The sequence below is a fragment of the Neolamprologus multifasciatus genome, chromosome 16 (assembly GCF_963576455.1).
Source record: "Neolamprologus multifasciatus chromosome 16, fNeoMul1.2, whole genome shotgun sequence".
Taxonomy (NCBI): Eukaryota; Metazoa; Chordata; class Actinopteri; order Cichliformes; family Cichlidae; genus Neolamprologus; species Neolamprologus multifasciatus.
The window spans coordinates 14,474,446-14,494,254 of NC_140454.1; the positions used below are offsets into that span (position 1 = coordinate 14,474,446).

At 41.5% G+C, this 19,809-nt stretch overlaps 1 protein-coding gene across 3 annotated transcripts in view; it reads right to left on the bottom strand.

Moving 5' to 3' along the window:
- Positions 1–19,809, bottom strand: part of arhgef7a (Rho guanine nucleotide exchange factor (GEF) 7a) — a 127,231-nt gene that overhangs the window by 103,499 nt on the left and 3,923 nt on the right. For all 3 annotated transcript variants that reach the window (XM_085135469.1, XM_085135466.1, XM_085135468.1), the window contains exons 3-19: positions 17,881–17,964; positions 12,269–12,353; positions 12,042–12,175; positions 10,362–10,563; positions 8,127–8,215; positions 7,320–7,414; positions 7,026–7,121; positions 6,419–6,541; positions 4,088–4,226; positions 3,941–4,000; positions 3,681–3,827; positions 3,233–3,319; positions 3,001–3,079; positions 2,774–2,913; positions 637–858; positions 395–488; positions 1–90 (exon numbers count right to left, since the gene is read on the bottom strand). In XM_085135469.1, the coding sequence (XP_084991595.1) occupies positions 1–90; positions 395–488; positions 637–858; positions 2,774–2,913; positions 3,001–3,079; positions 3,233–3,319; positions 3,681–3,827; positions 3,941–4,000; positions 4,088–4,226; positions 6,419–6,541; positions 7,026–7,121; positions 7,320–7,414; positions 8,127–8,215; positions 10,362–10,563; positions 12,042–12,175; positions 12,269–12,353; positions 17,881–17,964 (1,966 nt within the window). The remainder of the gene's footprint in view (positions 91–394; positions 489–636; positions 859–2,773; positions 2,914–3,000; positions 3,080–3,232; positions 3,320–3,680; positions 3,828–3,940; positions 4,001–4,087; positions 4,227–6,418; positions 6,542–7,025; positions 7,122–7,319; positions 7,415–8,126; positions 8,216–10,361; positions 10,564–12,041; positions 12,176–12,268; positions 12,354–17,880; positions 17,965–19,809) is intronic.

The following is a 19,809-nucleotide window of genomic DNA, read 5'->3' on the forward strand; positions in this document are numbered from 1 at the left end:
TAGAGTTAAGAGTCTGCCTGGTTTTGGCGCTGGTGCAGTATGCCTCGATAACTTTCAGGATTTGGGCGTCTTCTTCCAGAGCAGCTGTGCCTGAGAAAGAGACGGTGCCAGGAAAAGGCACATTTAATTCACATGCTAATGTCTTTGTTTTCTCACTATGAAAGAAATAGGAAGACTGATACCGCTTTCTTAGCCGTCTAGTGAGTAAAATGTAGGGAGAGAACAAGCTATTAGTTTAGCAGCACTGTTTAATCTATAAGGAAAAGGATGTATTGACAACAATATGCAGTTTTCCGTAGAGTCAGGCAGCAATTCAGCCATTTATTAAATGTCATACTTTTTATGGAGGCAAAAAAGACTCTAAGCATATGAAAATAAAAGACTTTACACATACTCTTCCTCAAGGCAAATTCCTCTTCAGACTGTTTCCGCTCGGGTTTGCGCTTGGGAAGAAGTTTCTTCACACTCTTAGGACTTTTACTAAGATCCTGCACATGAAGGGCAAAAGGTAGAATACTTTATAAACAGGCTATATTAATTTTTTAAAAAAGGATCATTATTCATTTCACTAGCACATACATTTTCTTAGCATTAGGATTATATAGTTTTAACATAAGCAACGTAAATCAGCTTTACCTCCTTGTAACAGAGGGCGGCAGAGGGCCGTAGTGGGGGTGCAGGTCGCAGGCAGCTCAGGCTCCATGGTTTGGGGGTATTTGGTGGTTCCAGTGGGCCCCACATCATGGTGTTGTGAGGTGTCCCATGGGAGGATGGGTGAGGCAGGGTGTGGTAGGTAGGAGCCACTGTCAAGGCCCTGTTCTCACCATGTCGGGATGGGGTGAGAGGGTGAGATGGGAGCTGAGGGGGACGAGAAGCAACAAGGTGAGTGAGTTATACAATGAATATGTAGCTTGCAAAGAAGAACAATAACTGTATGGATTTACTCTTCATTTGTTTGGCGCTTACAAAAAGGTACTTTTGCTGTTTCATACATGAGAATAGCAAACAAGCGTCACAACAAAAAGCAATAAAAATACTCATGTTTAATGTTTACCCCTGTTCCAAATTATCTTCACATGCCTCAGTATCTATCAAGACAATTGTTTAAAGTGCAGGACACCCAGGGCGTTCCAGATGTTTCTATAATGTGAGGCAATAAATGCAAGCCATGTTGATTTTCAGAGAATTTCTGGGGGTTATAAATTGAGGGGAGTTGATTAAAAAAAAGAACAATCAGGTCACGGTCAGAAGCAGATGAATAAGTGAAGGACCTCAGGTCACACATTGTGAGAGTTCAAAAGGATGGCGTGGGCTACAAAGGCCATGACCAAGCTATTGCAGATGCCTGCAGCCACAGCCCAGAGGATCAGTTATAGGTACAATTCCACACAGTCAAGGTCCAAAGGAATAAGTAGACTTGGGTCTAATAGTAAACCCAAGATGATGCCCCTTCTCACAAGAAAAGTGTTACATCAGGCCAACAGTAACCCACATGTCGCAACCAAGGCGAACCTACAGAAAACCGATTTCAAAACAGACACTGATCTTCGGGAGCAGAGGTGTGGTGAAAGAAAGGTGAAGCGTTCAACCCAAAAATACATTCCCAGCAGTCAAACGCTGAGGTGTGAGTATAATGCACTGGTGTTTGTTTTTCAGCATATGGGCCTGGAAACCTTGTAAAAGTTGGTGGAGTCATGGAATAGGACTATTATATCTAGATTCTCAATGAAAGCATAAGCCAGGCTACCGAAAAACTTGGACTTGAGCAGCAATGAACCTTCCAACAAGATAACGATTCAAAACACAGAGCCAAATTATTCAAGAAATGACAAAAAAAAAATGGATTTGGAGTGACACACCCAGAGCTTCGGCCTGAACACTACTGAGAATTTGTTGACAGAGCTACAGGTCATGAGAAGGAAGCCCTCAAACCTTAGGAACCTGGAGAAATTAACTAAAGAGAGGTGGGCATAAACATGGTTACTGCGGTCACAATTAAATAATCATGACACCAAACAACTGAGCAGGAAATGTGTAATTCATACTGGACTGAGCACTGCGGACTGAAAAATGTCACGAATAAATGTTCGGTTGATTGTGGGCACAAACTTAAGACACAAAATGCCTCCTTCAAGAAAACTAAATGTTTACAGCGTCTTATTTTGTGAGGGGTCACCACAGTTCATCACCTGCATTCACCTCACCTTATCCCTAGCATCCTCTTCTGTCACAACAACCCTCTGTATGTCCTCTCCTTTACTACATCCACAAAGCTTCTCTGCAGAAAGTGTGTAGAAAGTTCTTTCCCTCCTGTTTGGCAGCTTCATATTCATATTTGAACCAGATATGGTATATCACGCTTCCATAGTGAGTGTCCAGAGATCTACTCCTGGTTGGACATGCTAAAACTCCACTACATACATCTGTGACACAGCCCTATGTATGGCATTTATCTCATTTCCCAGTGGTGTCACCAACATGCACACGGGTACACCGAAAATAAAATTATATCAATTTGTTCTTTCCAAGGATAAATGCTAAATATTATGCATTTTTTAAAGTTAATTTCAGTAAATGCAATTGTTTATTGTGGTCAATTCCAGTAAAAGAAATCAGCCACTTCACGTGGGTTTGCATCATCATTTGAGGTGATTATATGTATAATGCACTGTAATTAAAGGGTCACAGTCAGTGAGAAATCAATATATTCTGGGTTTCAATGAATAGAAAGAAAATGATCTACATGTGGGTATGTTAATCACTGAGTTCTGACCGTGTGACAGGGAACAGTGAGTGGTTTGTGGCTGGGCGCTGTGGCTGCAGTGTGTTTGATTTGTCTGGTCAGGTGTTCCACCCAGTCCTGCAGGTCCTGCGGGTTGGTGCATATCACCAGGAGACGGTCAAACATTGTGCCTGCAGGAACAGGGACAGTATTGTTTAAGGTGTTAATAAAAATCCACAGGAATGAGTCAGCATCTTGCTTGTAAAATGTGCCCTTACCATTGAGCTCGAAAGCATTTCTATGGGCTTCGCAGTCTTCTAGTTTGGTTACTGTCATGCCTGCCAGGGGCAATTTTCCCTGGAGAGTGAAATAACCACATCATACACATGACATGCAAGAAAAAAAAAAATAAAAAATAAATATTTTTTATTTCTCTCTATATATATATATATATATATATATATATATATATATATATATATATATAAATAAATAAATGAGACTACTGACCTGGAATATGAAGCCACTCATCCTGGGGCTGGCAGACAGCATGAGGAGGATGTGGGGGAAGAGCATGAGGTAACGCTCATTTTTCTCCTAAAGCAGAAAGTGTAGAGAGTATGAGTAAGCATTTCTTTGTACAAATAGGATGCCTTTAGCTTGTATAGCCCACTTCAAAGTCTACAGATGAACAAATGGCTGCAGCAGCAAAGGTTAGGCAGGTATAAACAGTAAATGTTTTTAGCTGTAATTTAAATTTTGCGAGTTTTGGGACACATTTCTTTACCACTAACTTGAACTTTTTTAAAATTATTTTAACTCTTTGCATTGAACTAACTATTTGTACTATGTGTACAAAAGACTACAATTTATGCACTTTAATATTATATTTATAGGAAGGGAATATTGCAGCAGTTTATAGCAGAGTGAAGTATAGATGAAGGAGCCAAATAAATACCTCTGACAGCTGACTCTGAACCAAGACCTGGCTCATGTAGATCACAGAGCCTAAGGTTTTGATGTCATCCCCCTCCCACAGCCGGATGGATTCTGTAAGAATCTGCAGCTCCAGCTCCTTTCGTTTCCGCACCTCCTGGCACTGAGCCTGGCATGAAAGAGACAGACGGCTGTTTCAAAATCTTTTCTTAAGCCATTTCATTTCATACAAAGTCTGGTTACGTGTTGTGTCTGTCTGGAGAGGAAGAGAGTTCAGCTTACCGACAGACTTTTGAAAGACGACATGCACTTCTGGATGTCTGGTCTGTCTGGGTGATTCTCCTAAAAAGGGCAGACACATTATACATTTAACAAAAAAAAGCTAAACACAGGAGCTGAAGAAAAATGGCTATCCAGTGACACACACACCTCCATGTGTCTCTCGAGCTCTTTAAGTAGTGTGGGGTATTTATCCAGTCTCATAAAGGGTTTACTGAGGCCTGTGGTCAGGGTGAGGATCCCGGGACTGACAGCACCGCGCCCTTCCATAAAATCTCCCAATACATCACTGCAAGAGAACCAAAGACAAACAAAACATTTAAGCTACACCACAAACCGCATCATCACAGGGTCTGCACGCAACACATAAGTTGGCTTTGTTAGTTAGTTTAAGAACGACTGATGGTCAAACAATCCTAATTGGCATTCTGATTGTGCTACTCACTCCTGTTATCTTCATAAGGAGGCATATGGAGGTAGCTAGAGATTGCAAGTACCTATTATTTCAATCAATCTGCACATTATTTTTTTAAAAATCGGACTAATCTGACTATTAATCTCTGGCTCACTTCCACAGCTTGTCTTTTATCCTGTCTTCCTTCTCTCACCCCAACCGGTCACAGCAGATGGCTGCCACTCCCTGAGTCTGGTTCTGGTTTCTTCCTGTTAAAAGGGAGTTTTTCCTTCCCACTGTCGCCAAAGTGCTTGTTCATAGGGGGTCATATGATTGTTGGGATTTTCTCTGTGTGTATTATTGAGTCTATCTTACAATATAAAGCGCCTTGAGGCGACTGTTGTTGTGATTTGGCACTGTATAAATAAAATTAAATTGAAATGAATTCATCAATGCTCTGCAAGAATGTCAGAAAATCTTGACTATTCCTCTCACTGTGACTTAAAGCCCAAAGTGAGATGTTCACTTAGAGCCATAATTTGTTGAACAAAGATACTTTTTTGGTAATATTGCCTCTGTTCGCTACCACAGAGGACTTCATCAAACATAAAACAATGTGTCAATATGTTAATTGCTTTTAGCTATTTTTATACACAGTCCTCCACTTTCAAAAGGCTAAAAACACATTTTTATAAAAATAAATTAATTAAAACCCAGTTTTAAAAAAACCCACCTCTCATAGCTACCTGTACACCCTGGACAGGTTGCCAAGCTGACACAGACCATATACAGACAACCACTTGCACTCACGGGCAAAATAAGATTCATCAATTAACCTAACCCCACTACCTGAATGACTACGAGAACCCACCCAGAGAGAACCCCTCCCAGACATGGACACAGGGAGAACATGCAAGCTATACCCTGAAAGCCCCGACCAGATGGTGGAGTCAAACTCAGAACCTTCTTGCAGTGAGGCAACAGTGCTGCCCACTTTATAAAGTCCGTATTTTGTTTTTTAAATTGCTACCCATTTGTCTCATATGGTATAAATTTGAAAATCCTTAGTGAGTTATCACATTCACAAGATTTGTTTTTAGAAAACCTGACCTCTTACCTACACTTTGAGGTCGAAGTCACTGAGTTTCAAATTTGTTCAAGGTTTTTTTTAATAGATGCACCTATGATATCAATTTGATATCCTATATCGCCTCATTCGACTTATTGTGTTCATGTAACGACATTACATCCATCAGCCTCTCAGACTGAGGGGTAAAAATGATAAATAACACACTGCCTTTTCAGCACCTTCATATGGACAGCATTTGTTACAATCCATCCAGGCAGTAACGTCAGAAAACCTATAGACACGTTTAGAATGACGGATAATTCAATAAGTATCTACAAGGCTGACAAACTTCATATTTCAGATGCATCTCAGGTGAGCTTCTACAGCTCACTCGAGATAATCTCTCTCAATTTTCTGTCCTCTAGAGGTCCTCGCAGCTCCTTTAAATTTCATGTTACTAAGACTGCTGAGCAAAATTTACATTCAGCCCATCACCTCCAGATAGAGTTTGTGCTAATGCGTCAGACACATGAGTGAAAGAGAATACTGCACTTCCTCTTCTGTTAAAGCACAATCTGTCCAAACACTGATGGAGCATTAAACTGTTACCTGTGTGGTCATTCTTGTTGTTCTTGGATCTGCTTACTTTGCTTATGGCTATGTTCTGGTCACTTGTTTTAATAACTAGCTGACATGCATCAGGTGAAATTAAGCCATCTCACAAACTTAATGGTTCAGTGTGCCCCACCTTAAGCCTCTCACGATGTCCCCTCTGTAATTTACTACTGCAAATACATTAAATTAAAAAAAACCCCACCTCAACAGCAGTGTGTGTAACAATGGAATATCAACTGGACAGTGATGATGACAGTGACAAGCCTAAACGAGAGGAAGCTAAGACCAAATTTAACGTCAACAAGATTTGTTAACACGGTCATTTGTACGACCTGCTGTGCCACGTGTGGGAAAGGCCGGCAACACTGTTTAATGATACTAAATACAGCTGATATGAGCATACCTGTATTGGGTGAGTACATTAACTGCAGAGGGATGGTTCGAGCAGTAACCAACATAGAGAGCCTTCATCTGTGGCATGTGCTTGAGGAAGAAGCTGCCCACCCTTTGTTGGCTTTCTGGAAGCCTAAACAGATAAAAAACAAAAATAAAAAATTGGATCGCAGTAGGTCAAAATACACCTATATTAACTCTCCTACACTAAGAAGAGGCAATATACACATATGCAGTGTAATTCCGTAAATTTCCATAGTCTAAGTACAGTCTAGCCTGGGGTGGGCAACTCCAGGCCTCGAGGGCCGGTTACCCTGCAGGTTTTAGATGTGTCCTTGAACCAACACGGCTGATTTAAATGGCTAAATTAGCTCCTCAACATGTCCTGAAGTTCTCCAGAGGCCTGGTAACGAACTAATCATGTGATTCAGGTGTGTTGACCCAAGGGGAGATCTAAAACCTGCAGGACACTGGCCCTCGAGGCCTGGAATTGCCCACCCCTGGTCTAGCCCAATATCCCTGTAGTACATGCAGCCCAACACTAGATGTCACTCTGTGTATTGAGAAACAGTGAAGATGCTGCTGCAGTGGGGCTGTGTGTGCTGGGAGGGACTAACTTGGTGCACTCCTCCAGTGATTGGACGAGCATCTGCTGGAAGGTGCTGATCTCTTCCAGGTTTCCCAGAATCAGAGCCACATCTGAGCTGCTCAGTCTGGAAGAAAAAGTGATGAAGTACGGAGATTGGTAAAAAAAAATTATTCAGTAACACGTACAAGTAAGCCAAGGACTTCTGCCCACTTAGTCCTTTAGATTATGCAAAAAACAAAAACAAAAACAAACAATTCACATGAATTTTATACATTTCAAAAGAACTGCATGTTATGTCGCATTATGTCTAAGTGAGTCATACTTTTCAATATTCTGAAGAGGTCGCAGGTAGTTCATCAGGAGACTCTGAAGGTCCTTGGAATATTCAGTCTCTGTTTCTAAAATGTTCTGTAACACCTAAAAATAAAGAGGAGAGAAATTAAATTATTATCTATAATAACAGACTTGTTATAGTCATTCAGAACAGCTATAACACTCATTCTGAAAATCGAAATATTTATTTGATTGCTTTCTAGTGCACACCAACAAACAAGATTAAAATGTGGATGTAAATACACAGTGTATCAATTATTTTCACAATTTCTGTCAAGGTAATTAATAACACAAGAACAGAAGATGCATACATAATTTGATCTTCAACAATAAATAAATGAATAAAAACATAGCTTTGGGTTCAGTGCTGACCTCCAGCATTGCATTTAAAAATAGATTACAATGCAAAATATTTATAACTCCAATAAGGGGCAGTTTTTTTTAATAAAATCAGTATTTTTTTTTTTAAATATCCACTTAATGCAGTTGGTTGTACATAATCAGCCAAAAGACCCACAGATACAGATAACCATACACAGAGTAGCTACTATGTGATAAAGATGCAGTGTGATAAAACAATTTTGCCCATCATGCAGCTGTGATCACAGATGCATGCAAGGCAAAATAACTGAGAGGACAGTTTCTTTCAGTGAAGATCATTAACAGAAGGGGAAAAAAGCAAAGACCCGCACAAAAACAGGAAGACGTGAAACAAGAAAAGCCACAGAGGTGCATGGAGGAAAAAAATACTAACAGGAGAAAGCAACAAAAAAAAACTGTTAAGTTGCTTACTTACCAAATTATAGTACGTCTTGCTGATTGCAGATGTGTCAAAGCCTTTAGGTGGACTCTTAAGGGTGCCAGACTTGGGGGACACTTGTTTGTCTGCGATCAGAAGGGAAACAAATGATGTGATTGATGCAAGTATACACTGACCCTCAAGCCATTTTGAATTCAATATTACACAAACCCCATCAACAAGCCAGTTTGTCTACCCACAGTTTATAGATCACTGCACACTTTATTAAGTACACCGTCACAGCACTAGGTTGGACCCCCTTATCCATTCAGAAGTGCCTTAATTCTTCGTGGCTCAGATTCAAAGTGCTGGAATCATCACAATTGCTGCAGATTCTAACTGTAGCCTTTGAGTACAGTGAACTCACCGTTATATTTAAGAAACCAGTTTAAGCTGATTTGAGCCTCGCCATATGGCACGTTATCCTGCTGAAAAGCAGCCATGAGGAGATGCGCACATCATAATCATAAAAGGATGGATGCATACTGTCAGCAGCAATAGTCAGTTAGCCTGTAGTGTTTAAATTACGCTCAACTAACCGTGCCAAGGAAAAATTGCCTCCATCGCTACACCATCAGCAGCCTGAAACATTGATACAAGGCAGGAGGGATCTATGGTTTCATGCTTTTTTTGTCCTCGTCATCTGAATTTAGCAGCAGAAATCGAGACTCATCTGACCACGCAATATTTCTCTAATCTTATGTTGCAGTTTTCAGCATGTGTGAATTGTAGCCTCAGTTTCCTGTTCATAGCTGACAATAGTGGCACCAAATGTGGTCTTCTGCTGCTAAAGCCCATTTGCTATAATGTTTGATATGTTGTGAAATGTTACGGTTATCCTCGGTTGTAACATGTGGTTATTTGAGTTATTGTTGCCTTGGTATCAGCTTGAAAGATGCTCCTCTAAAGTGTGGCATCAACAAGACATTTTCTCCGAAAGAACTGTCGCTGACTGGACATTTTCTTTTACAAACCATTCTCTGTAAACCCAAGAGATGGTTGTGTGGAAAAATCCTAGTAGATCAGCCTTTTTTTGAAATACTCTGACCACTACCAACCATGTCCCGTTCAGTGTCACTTGAAGCACCTTTCTTCCCCAGTCTGATACTCAGTTTGAACTTCAGTGGGTTGCCTTACCGTTTCTACTTGCCATGTGATTGGCTGTATGCTCCATGGCCATGAAGAATTTCATAAAATCCAACTTTATGACAGCTGATTTGAAATAAATGAAATATTACAAATGCTTAGGCATCATTGTTACCATTATAATAAGGAAGAGGCATAAAAAGAAAAGTGATGCAATCTCTGAAGGAAATGCACTTTAAGTGGCTGTTGCAGTGCGTGTTTACTAAGATCTTTTACAGCACTTATAAAGTAACATAATGAGTTCCTTTATCAGTAATAAAACTACAATCCCTCCTCACTGCCTTAATACCACATCTCAGTAAATGCTTTCTAAAAGACTTCAGATACCACTAAAAATATAAATTGTTTATACAGAAACCATTGGGCATACATTTATTTATTCCCTACGTAAATAAAGAAAACAACCCAAGCCAATTAACCGCCATGTTTTGGGTTACAGTGCAAGCAGAGTCATTTAAACTCCCACCAAGGTTAAAATATTCGAAATACGAGACACAAAGGACGGTGCACTTCTCTTGGCCTCAAGTTTCCTAACCACAGTTTTAGCTTGTTAAAATGAACCCTTCATGCAGAGAAAGCACATCTTGTGTTACTCGAAAACATCTTCACAGTGGCAGCGCTGTGTCACTGGCATCTCGACACAAGCGGGAAAAAAAAAAGACTGCAGCAGATGTGGCACTACATTACTGTCACGACATCGGGTGGAAAGATGGTGACAAAGGCAGCTGTGAAGCTGTGCACTGGTAGGCAAATGGTGAGCGTGACAGAGATTTCTCTTTAGTATACTATTTTCCACAAAGGTACGCAGGGGCAGGGGATTTATTTAGAAATACGTGGACTGAAGGATGCAACTGCCAATTTTTTATGTTGTAACAAACACAGTGTGATGAATCACTACACTAAGGTATTAATATCTTGGTCTAGTGAGTCCAATTTTGGAAATGGCATGAGAGTGTCTCTAAATGTGAAATTTGTTTCAGAAATTCAACCAGTTAGTTATTAAAAGCGCATCAGGAAGTTCTGCGTCTCCCATAAATTCTTAATCAGACCCTGTTAATCACTCATCAGGTTAGCTGAGGTACCTACCGGAGCCCTTGACCTCACGCACATAGTTGCTAGGAAACCAGCCAGTCTTGCCATTAAGCATCCCTTCCCACCAGCCGCCCTCCTCCTGACGAGTCACGCTGATGAAATCGCCCTTAGCAAAGGTGAGCTCATCCTCGTTGGTCTGCTGGAAGTTGAAACGCGCCTTGACCAGCAGCTGCTGTCCGCTGTTCTCTGACATGTCCTGGTGAAAGAGGCGGGAGCGTCAGCAAGGAGGAGGAGAAGCCAACGGAAATGGAAATAGCATTTGTAACCAGTAACAGCAAATCTTGCCATCTATAACTATTGAAGTCTTTGCTTTGATTTAACTGAAATGTGACAAACTGATTATTGCTATTAATATGTTGTGACAGACAGGCTGACCTGAACTGGTGCAAAATGATGGATTTCAGTAAGAGACAGTTCCTGCAGTAGAAACCTGAAACTGCTGAACAAGTGTCTAAAAAAAAGCTTCTGTGATTTGCCACACCTCGGGTGATGAAGTTCACTATAAAGGCTACTCTCCTGGCACTGATCAAATTAGGGCTGTTCGATATAACGATATATTTCGGATGACGATATAAAAACGTCTATCGTTTCATTTTACACTACTGTTTGTTTCGTGGTGTCGCAAAATAAACTGTTTACGGCAATATTTTTTCATGGTTTTGATGGTCACTGTAGTGGCTATATTAATTTCTTAAAGTTCTCTCTTTCTCTTATATTTAATATAACCACACTACAGACGGACAAGCGCCTGTTTTTATGTGTTGTCGTTAGCAACAACGACAACGCATCGTGTCCGCTTGTTTATTTTCCACATAAACCTTTCACCATAAAGCTCAAGATCCTGTTGGGACTTTTCAAAATAAACTGAATCACGTGAAAGAGGATGCAGAGTGTTCTACGGATGAGAAGTAAAAAAAAGCCGCCAGGTGCTAAAAAATAAACCTTAGACTCAAACGTTAGAACAAGCTTTTCCCCGCAGCACGCCGTGTGATAAATACTCACAAAGAAAACGGCGGCCGTTACAACTTATGCCTAAAAATGTATAGTTTCATGCATCTGTTAAAACACTCGACTCCAGCTACACGACGCCCAGCTGGAAACGCTTCACGCAAGTCGAGCTGCCCGAGATTCACAGAATTTACAGAAAATGTTACATTTTTGTGATTTATATCGTTATCGGACGATAGAATTCTTATATCGGGATATGAGATTTTGGTCATATTGAACAACCCTAGATCAAATCCCCAAAAACGTCTCTATTCATCATCATTATCATCATCAAATACTTTTTAGACTGTTGAATGTTCCCTTTATGCTTTAAAATGGCTTAGGTGTAACTGTACGCCTCTTTCCGTGTATGAGGATGACATGCAAATTTGCTGCTGCCTCCATCAACCCCTGAGTCATTTGCCTGCAGCAAACTCTGCTCAGGCACTATAAAAGCACTTTTCACAATGGCAGCATGTAATACTGGAGTCATGTGTTTGGACCAGAAACCAGTGAGCAGAAAAAAAGAATAAGAACAGACTGTTTGTGACACATCAGAAGTTAAATGTTAAGTGCTTTATTTATGTTCTCTAGAGTGTTAGAGCTGTAATGATAAATAACATATGCCTTTGACACATATCCACCAAATCTGAGTCAATACGGGGCAGAAGCACGTGTTGACCTTACCAGGCTGCGAAACTGGTTCTGCAGCAGCTTGGAGGATCGGGCCAGTGAAGCCTGAGAGGACAGCGACTCGAACGACTTGATGCGGTGGGCTGAAGAGTGTCGGGCACACACCGAATCGCTGCCCACACCGATATCTGCGCAAGAGCGGGGAAATATAAATCAGCCTCATGACTACTCCCACATCCATAGTGACACTCTCACACACACACTGCACATTTTTAACTGACCTGCAGTCACTTTATTCAGAGTAACCAAACTGCTGAGCACTTTGGAGAAGTTCAGTCCCAGCAGCAGGTCACTGGCCTCGAATGGCTGCGGGTGAGAGACAAAAGAACATGAGCCTGACAGTCGGCCGCAGCGATGACAACACCGAGCAATCAGTCAGTAACAGTCAGCTTAAAACTTTTTTATCTTAAAAGAGATAAAGCATATTTCCCTAACATGACTAGTTATGAGTCCTTACTAAGATGAAATGTCAATGCTGTATAAAAAATAAAGTTGTTCTACTGTTAAAACAGTTCTGCTTAACTCGGCTCGTTTTAGCAGAGTGCCTTCTGGTGGATAAACTATGCAACGACAGCACTCATTACATAGCTGAAGGGTGTTTCTCACATCTCTTTACTTTTTTTAGATTGTCATTTCACTAGCTGGGACCACATCCTCAATTAGGTTAGACAGCATTCCTAGTAGATAATGGCAGATGGCGTAAGCATGAATTGAGGCCGCAATTTGGGGACTGGTGGTGGCTCCTGAGCAGATCCCCATCTACTAACCGTAATGAGAAGTCAATGAATTGAAAAAGGGAAGCTGGGTGGGACAGAAAAACAAGAACAAACAGGCTGTAGTGCCGGGGGATCATACATAGACAAACAACCAGAAGGGGAGTGTATGAGGTGTAATTATTATCTTATCAGCTGTTCTAAATGCAGACACCAACATCGCCAAATAGCTAATATGTGTATTTTCATTAATGTTAGCAAAAATCACAAAAAGATAATAATAATTTTCTTTATATAGAATTTATTTTTTTCATTTTCATCCATTCCAGCCATCGATATTCTTAACTGTTTTTTCCCTTCAGGGTCACGGGTGGGCTGGAAGCTCTCCCAGTTCAGTGGCTAAGAGCCAGGAGAGGCTGCTAGTTCGTCACAGGGCGAACACATAGAGACAGACAGCCATTCACATCTATGGCCTATTTAGAATCACCAGTTAAACTAATTTGCTTGTCTTTAACCTGCGGGAGGAAGCCTGAGACCCAGAGAGAACTCAGGTAGGCTGAGAGAAAATGCAAACTCCACCAAGCAAGGCTTCAGTCGGCTGGGGGATTTGAACCCATAACCATCTCTGTGAGGATATGATGCTAACCGCTGCAGTGTCACATCCTTTCATTTTGATCAGTGCGTTTTCGTACATCAACTCCTTAATGTGTGGGTTGCAGTACATTTGTGAAAACACCTCAAGTGACAGAAACTGCAGACTTTGCATTTAATATACATATGCAGGGCACATAATGTTGTTTACAACATTTTCAATCAGAATTCCTCAGGCTAGTGTGAAGTCTTCTGGGTGAGTGACGTTTACTAAAAAACTAGAGCATTTAACCGTTTTGGAAAATGACATGAACTGAATACGTTTTTGACTTCTTTTGTTATAAATTCTTTATTCAATCTGGTAATTTCAAGGAAATACAGATGTAAATGAAACGGAATGAACGTGAGCAGAAGAATCAGAAGACTGATGTGATAAGTATCCCTTATTTGGCTCTTTTCGTGGAATTTTGTGACAACAACAACAAAAAGCACTGTCTGTCCCACCACCACCCTGACACTGGCCTCTCTAGTATGAATGGCAGTGACTGTATCTCTGTTGATGACTTAGGCTATCTCTTCCTGTGCAACGCCTCCAAGTGATTAGTTACTCTCGCTTCGATAGCACAGAGGATGAGCGACTGTGAGATACGAGTCTCTTTAATCTTCCGCTCTGATTGTAGACATGTCCTCAGGGAAAATGACTGTTTGAGTGAGTGGTGTGGAACATAGAGTATGTAGGTGTTTGTGTGCTTGTGATTAAAAGCTACAAGACTCGCTGCCACTTCTCTAATATCTTAAGATTCAGTTTTAGACCCTTAGGATTTCTTCTTCGGTTTAAACAACAGCTTTTGCTTCACGGTGAAACATGCCGAGTTATTTATATTAAAGATTTTTGCACGGCAATCATTAACATGACTAACGTGACGAGCTCCGACTTGTCTGCTGAGCCTCAGCATCATAGCCAGGTAATGATCCCCGCAGGCTGAAACAATGGTCCAACACCCTTCTGTGACTCAGCACGCTACAGCAGCGATACACTTGCTCCCACACTGTCACAGCTGAGGAAATGAGCAGTTATCTGCACAGGATGATACAACAACCTGGTCCATATATACTACGGGTAATACAAGAATGAAGGATGAGTCGAGTAGATTATACTGAAACAAAACTCTGAAACAAAAGTGTTTACTTTGAAAGGCGCTCATATTAGGTGGACAGCGTTAAGAGATGCTGTAAACTTACAGGCAAGGCAGCTAAGCAGTTTCCTGTTTGGCAAAACAGCAACAAACAACTCTTCACTGGCCAAGTCAGTCAGCTGATCTCAATCCAGCTGATCATGTGTTTAAGTTCATGAAGACTGCACTCAGGACAAAAGGCCCCTGACAAAGAAGTCAAGCTTACAGACCAACAAGAGAGTTTTTAAAATCTTATTAGCTACTTTAGCCTTGCAGATTCATGGTGCTTACAGCAAATTGAAGGCTTTAAATAGCACGATACATGCCTTTTTCAAAGATCTCACTCGCTTTTAGTGCCTTAAAAATGTTAGATAATTTTTAACAATAAAACCGAAATCAACTTATCAGATCAGCATAGCCTACAGACTGTATATAAAAGATGAGCAAAGCCACTGTAACTTCTGACTGGAGAGTGTTACCCAATTGGTGTTTTGAAACCAGACATCACAAACGAGGAGTGGAGCTGTCTGAGTAAGACTGCATGATCAATTCTGACTCTAATGGGAACAACAGTTTACGAAATCATCATCATGTTTGTCCTAAGAAGTAAGATTAGCAATCGAACCCATGATGTCATCAGGAAAGTGTTTGCAGAGATCGCAGATCAATGGATCTAAGGGTTGTTTAACTGTAGAACTAACCAGAGTCACCCAGTCGGCCACTACAGAGGATCCAGGTTTAAAGCCCTCGCGCTTTGTCTTCACGTTTCAGACCCAAACACTGTGTCCATCACTTATATTCAGTCTGTGGCCAACACTAGCAACCATAGACTGTTTGAGAGATACGGTACCATTTACTCCTAATGCCACCAACAACACAAATACAATTAAATTCAGTTCACTGATATGAATTAGTTTTGGCAAATCCTAGCAGAGAGGTAGCAGCTGTAACACCCCTATTAATGCAAGCTTTTAAGTTATCAGTTATAGGGACATAAAACGTTTTTTGTAGCTGGTCTTAAACATGTTTATTTCTGCTATAAATGGGTGTCTCAACATGGGAGTCTATAACTTTCTTTTTTCAACAGCCTTCAGTGGTCATTTGAGGAATTTTTGCCACTTCTCTGGTTTCATTTTTCAGCCCAGGAGGTTGCCACTTGGTGTAGACAGGTGGATTTGTTATTAGTCTCTGGGTTGGCATAGTGTTACTATTCCAGTGGGGCCAGAGGGGTAATGAGAGCTGTACTAACTGTATTTCCTCCTCTATAGCATCATTAAAGGGCCGTATTGCCAAGGTTCTGCTTAGACCCTCAGACAGCTGACACAACACAGAAATCCATTGAAAATAAAGACCAGGTTAACAAGTCTGATTTTCAGCGTTTGCTTTACATTTTCTTGCTTATGACTGTTTTTTAAAAAGACAAAAACCTATTGATTTTCTTTAATGTGGCACAAGAACAAGACGAATTAAAATAAAAAAAACATTTTTCTCTTCAGCTTTCAACCAAGTAACATTAAACAGAACAAAGCTGAAGCCGAAGCACACTGATATTCTGGAAACCATGCTGGACTCCAGGAAAGCTGCATCTTGAGCTCATCTCTGTGGCAAGCACTCAAAAAGCTGGTACCAAGATTGCAGTTTGATGGCGCTAAATCCTAAATGCTTTGCCTTTTCCAGATTGTATTTGGGATATCATCACTTCCATCACAATATGGAACTTTAAGTTTTATCGGGGTAGCTAGATGGGATAAGTTTGCTCTTTCTGAGGGACCACAGGGGTTATGGGAACTCCGAAGATTCCTCTTCCTGTGGTCAAAGGCATTAATGTTGATGGATAAGTAACAGCAGGCGCCCAAATATCCAAATATCAGACGTGGTCGCAAGCATCTAAGCAGAATTATTAAAAATCAAATCTAAATGACATCATTCCTTGTGAGATATTTCAACCGCACAGGGACCTCAGCAAATCTGGGATGTCCCCGCTCAGCCAAGTGTCCAGCTTAACTCTATTTAAAAGAGGTCGGCCAGAACTGCAAAAGCACAGTGCCTTTTTTCCCCCGTCTTTAACATGCAAGCGCCCACTGCTCTAATCTACCATCGGACCAGTTACCTGGGGTCCGAGCCAGCAGTGCTCTGGGCTCTGGATAATATCCATCTTTGCCCTGCAGCTGGTGAGCAGTAGGACTCCCATGTCCCAAATTACTGTAATCCTGCTCTCTACAGTTCACTCAAAAAAATTTGCAAACAGCTGATCACACATGTGCACACTAGGATTGAACATTATTTTTTTTAAAAAGAAAAAGAAAAAGTGGTATTTGTGAGTGGTGCATCATCAGGTAAAGTAACAGCCTGACACAAAAGAGGAGATAGGATGAGGACTATACCAGAAAGAAACACAGATCCTTGCTCAGCACTGCTGCCAGGACCTGTCCCTGCAGTCAGCCAAAGCAAACATAGGTCTTTACCAATAAAGCCATGCATGCACTCAGCTTGCTTTACTTGCATTTCAGTCGTCCGTTACTACTAAAATGGCATGTTTTACACACTCAAATTGACAGTGCTTTTTCCCCAGCTCCTCCTCTTGTTCTGTAGCTGGAAGACTCACCAGGGAGAAGCAATGCTGAGGAACACTGACTTGCATTGTCAGAGTGGGACGGTTCAATGACCCCTCTATGTCCCAGCTGATACACAGCCATAAACAGCACTCTGTCCTTAATTTGCAGAAGAGTGGGGTTGGAAATTATACAAAATTATCCAGATATTTCTACACGGGCCCAGGAGTGAGCTGCTTAATCCGGGGACATGTTAAGACTTTACACCTTATTAGTGTTGTTACTATTATGCGTTAATAACTATGTTGGGACAAGACTGGCTTACATAACCATCCCCAGCCTCAGTGACTTGTTTTCAGAGACATGTTTATAGGGTGGCCAGTGTGAAATGGTGGTGAGGGTAAAGCCACGCATGAGCCCGAGGACAAAGCTTTCTGGATTAATCAGACAGCGTAAACACAACACGCTCCTGAGACTGCGCGTGAGGAACGTGGATATTTCCACAGTATCGATCAGAGCCAACCGAGGTGGCTAAAATACTGCACATGCATCCACCTTACGGTTAAAAAAAAAAAAAAAAAAAAAAAGCTCTCAGCCGAGCGATGGGTGATTGTTCTCGCTTGCTAATTCACTCCTCCTCCCTCTCTCTCTGTCAGGGGCTCCGTCCCTCCTCTCCATGGACGCATTGTCCATTGTCTCCTCCTGAACAGGCAAACTCTACGTTTCAAGCAGCTTCTCTACGTGGTTAAGTGATTGCAATCCCCCCTACATACACCTAAAATAAATCCTAGAGGGTACTCACCTCGACGCGGAAAGCCGTGCAGCCCTTCAGAAACTCTTTTATGTTGCTCAAGCACTCGCCGTCGTTCTTCGGTTCTTGGTAAACCTGAAAAAACGGAAACGCTGGTCAGGAGTTAAACTTCCAGTTCACGCTCGCCTCTCTCACTGCGGTTGCGTGCGACTTTCATTGCCTTAAAAATCTATCTTCTTCTCCTTCTTCTTCTACGACGCGCATTCTACTGTCTCCCGTGTGTGAGCACTGACCGGGCCTGACACTCCGGGAGGCTGAGCACAAACCCCCCCTCTCAGCGGGGAAGTGGAAGAGAGTGCAGCGTTGGGTCGAGGGAAATGACGTTGACAAATAGGGATGCCCCCCTTCCCCGTCTTCCCCACCCCACCAACTTCTGATGTTGCTTTAGCATGTGAGTGCGCTGATTTTTATTCCTGTCCCATTTAAATACGTAAAGAAGAAGAATAAAATAAGACCAAAATAGTGGGCGGTGTCGGTAAGCAAAAATATGATTTTATCCAAAGGACTGCAAAATTATGTTGAATCAGTATTCAAAACATGATCATCTTCATGATGATAAAGTTCAATCTACTAACAAAAAATAAATAGAAATAATAAAATAAACTCTATTTCAGCCTACTGATTAGTACATTTTATAAATGAAATCAAGCTTAGCAGTCCTCTAGGGGGTGAACCACGCAGTCGTTCTTGGTCAAACATATCTGTAGCATTCATGTACCGCCGTTTCTTTTTATTTGACTTGCAGAAAAATATGAATCAACTTAGCACAAAAATTAAGGAAATTTGTGTTTAGTTGGAAAGTTTGAAAGCTTGTTTATTTTGCTTAAATGTTGCCATAATTGTGGGGGAAATTGAGCAGCAGAGTTGAGTGTGTTGTTGCCCTTGCCAGATCCCCTCTGCCAGTGTCAAACAGCTTATTCTGCTATTGAATCTTGTTTGGTGTTGTTTATTGGTCTAGATGATTGAAGTCTAATGAAAACAACACGTGTTGGCAGTTTAACAATTTATTCATTTAACAAACAGGAGCTCCAGTAGCATGTGGAAGAACTGCTGTGGAATGGCATCCCATCCTTCGACCAGCATTTGTCACAAGTCAGCCAGTGTGGTTGTGTTGGTCGCTCTGGCAGGAGCGGCACATCCAGGCTGATCCCACAAGGGCCATTCCATCCTCTCCACTCCCAAATTCTTGAAGTAGTGTCTGATATACATCACTCTGTGGGAGCGGGCAATGTCATCTTGGAGGATAGAGTTTGGCCTCAGACTGTGGGGATGTGGGATTGCTACTGGTTGCAGAATCTCATCTCAAGCTCTCTCCAGTGACCTGGAGGCTATTTCAAAGGAAACCTTGTTTTTCCAGTGAGGGAGATGCCCGCCTTCACAATCACACTGCATACACCAAAAGCTGTTACCCTATTGGTGCATCAATCAGCATAGCGTTCTCCATATCTTTTCCACATTTTGAGCCAATAATCCAAATGCTGAAAGCAGAATATGAACACATCGCTGAACATAACGTTCTTCTGCATGCAGGTTCCAGTGCACACGTTGCAGAAAAAAGCGCAACTGAGCCTGACAGTGAAAGGCAGGCCTCCCGGCAGCTCTATGAGACCAGAAATTGTCTCGATAGCGAGTCGTCGGCCATATTGTCCTGCAAACCTAGACTTCAAATCTGTAGAAGACTGCCTGTGGTTCCTAGGTGCTGACAGGTTGAGGAAATGGTCTTCATGTGGTGTCATCTTCTTGGGATACCCATTTGGTAGACTGTCTCTGACATCCCCTGTTATATGGAAGTCAGTTTGGAAATGGTAGTAAGATTCACTCCAAATAATGCTGCAACTTGGTTTGGTGAAACATTAGCTTGAAGTTGCCCTTTGGCACAGGCCCTATCAAGATCAGTCAAATGTGGTATGCTTGGAGGAG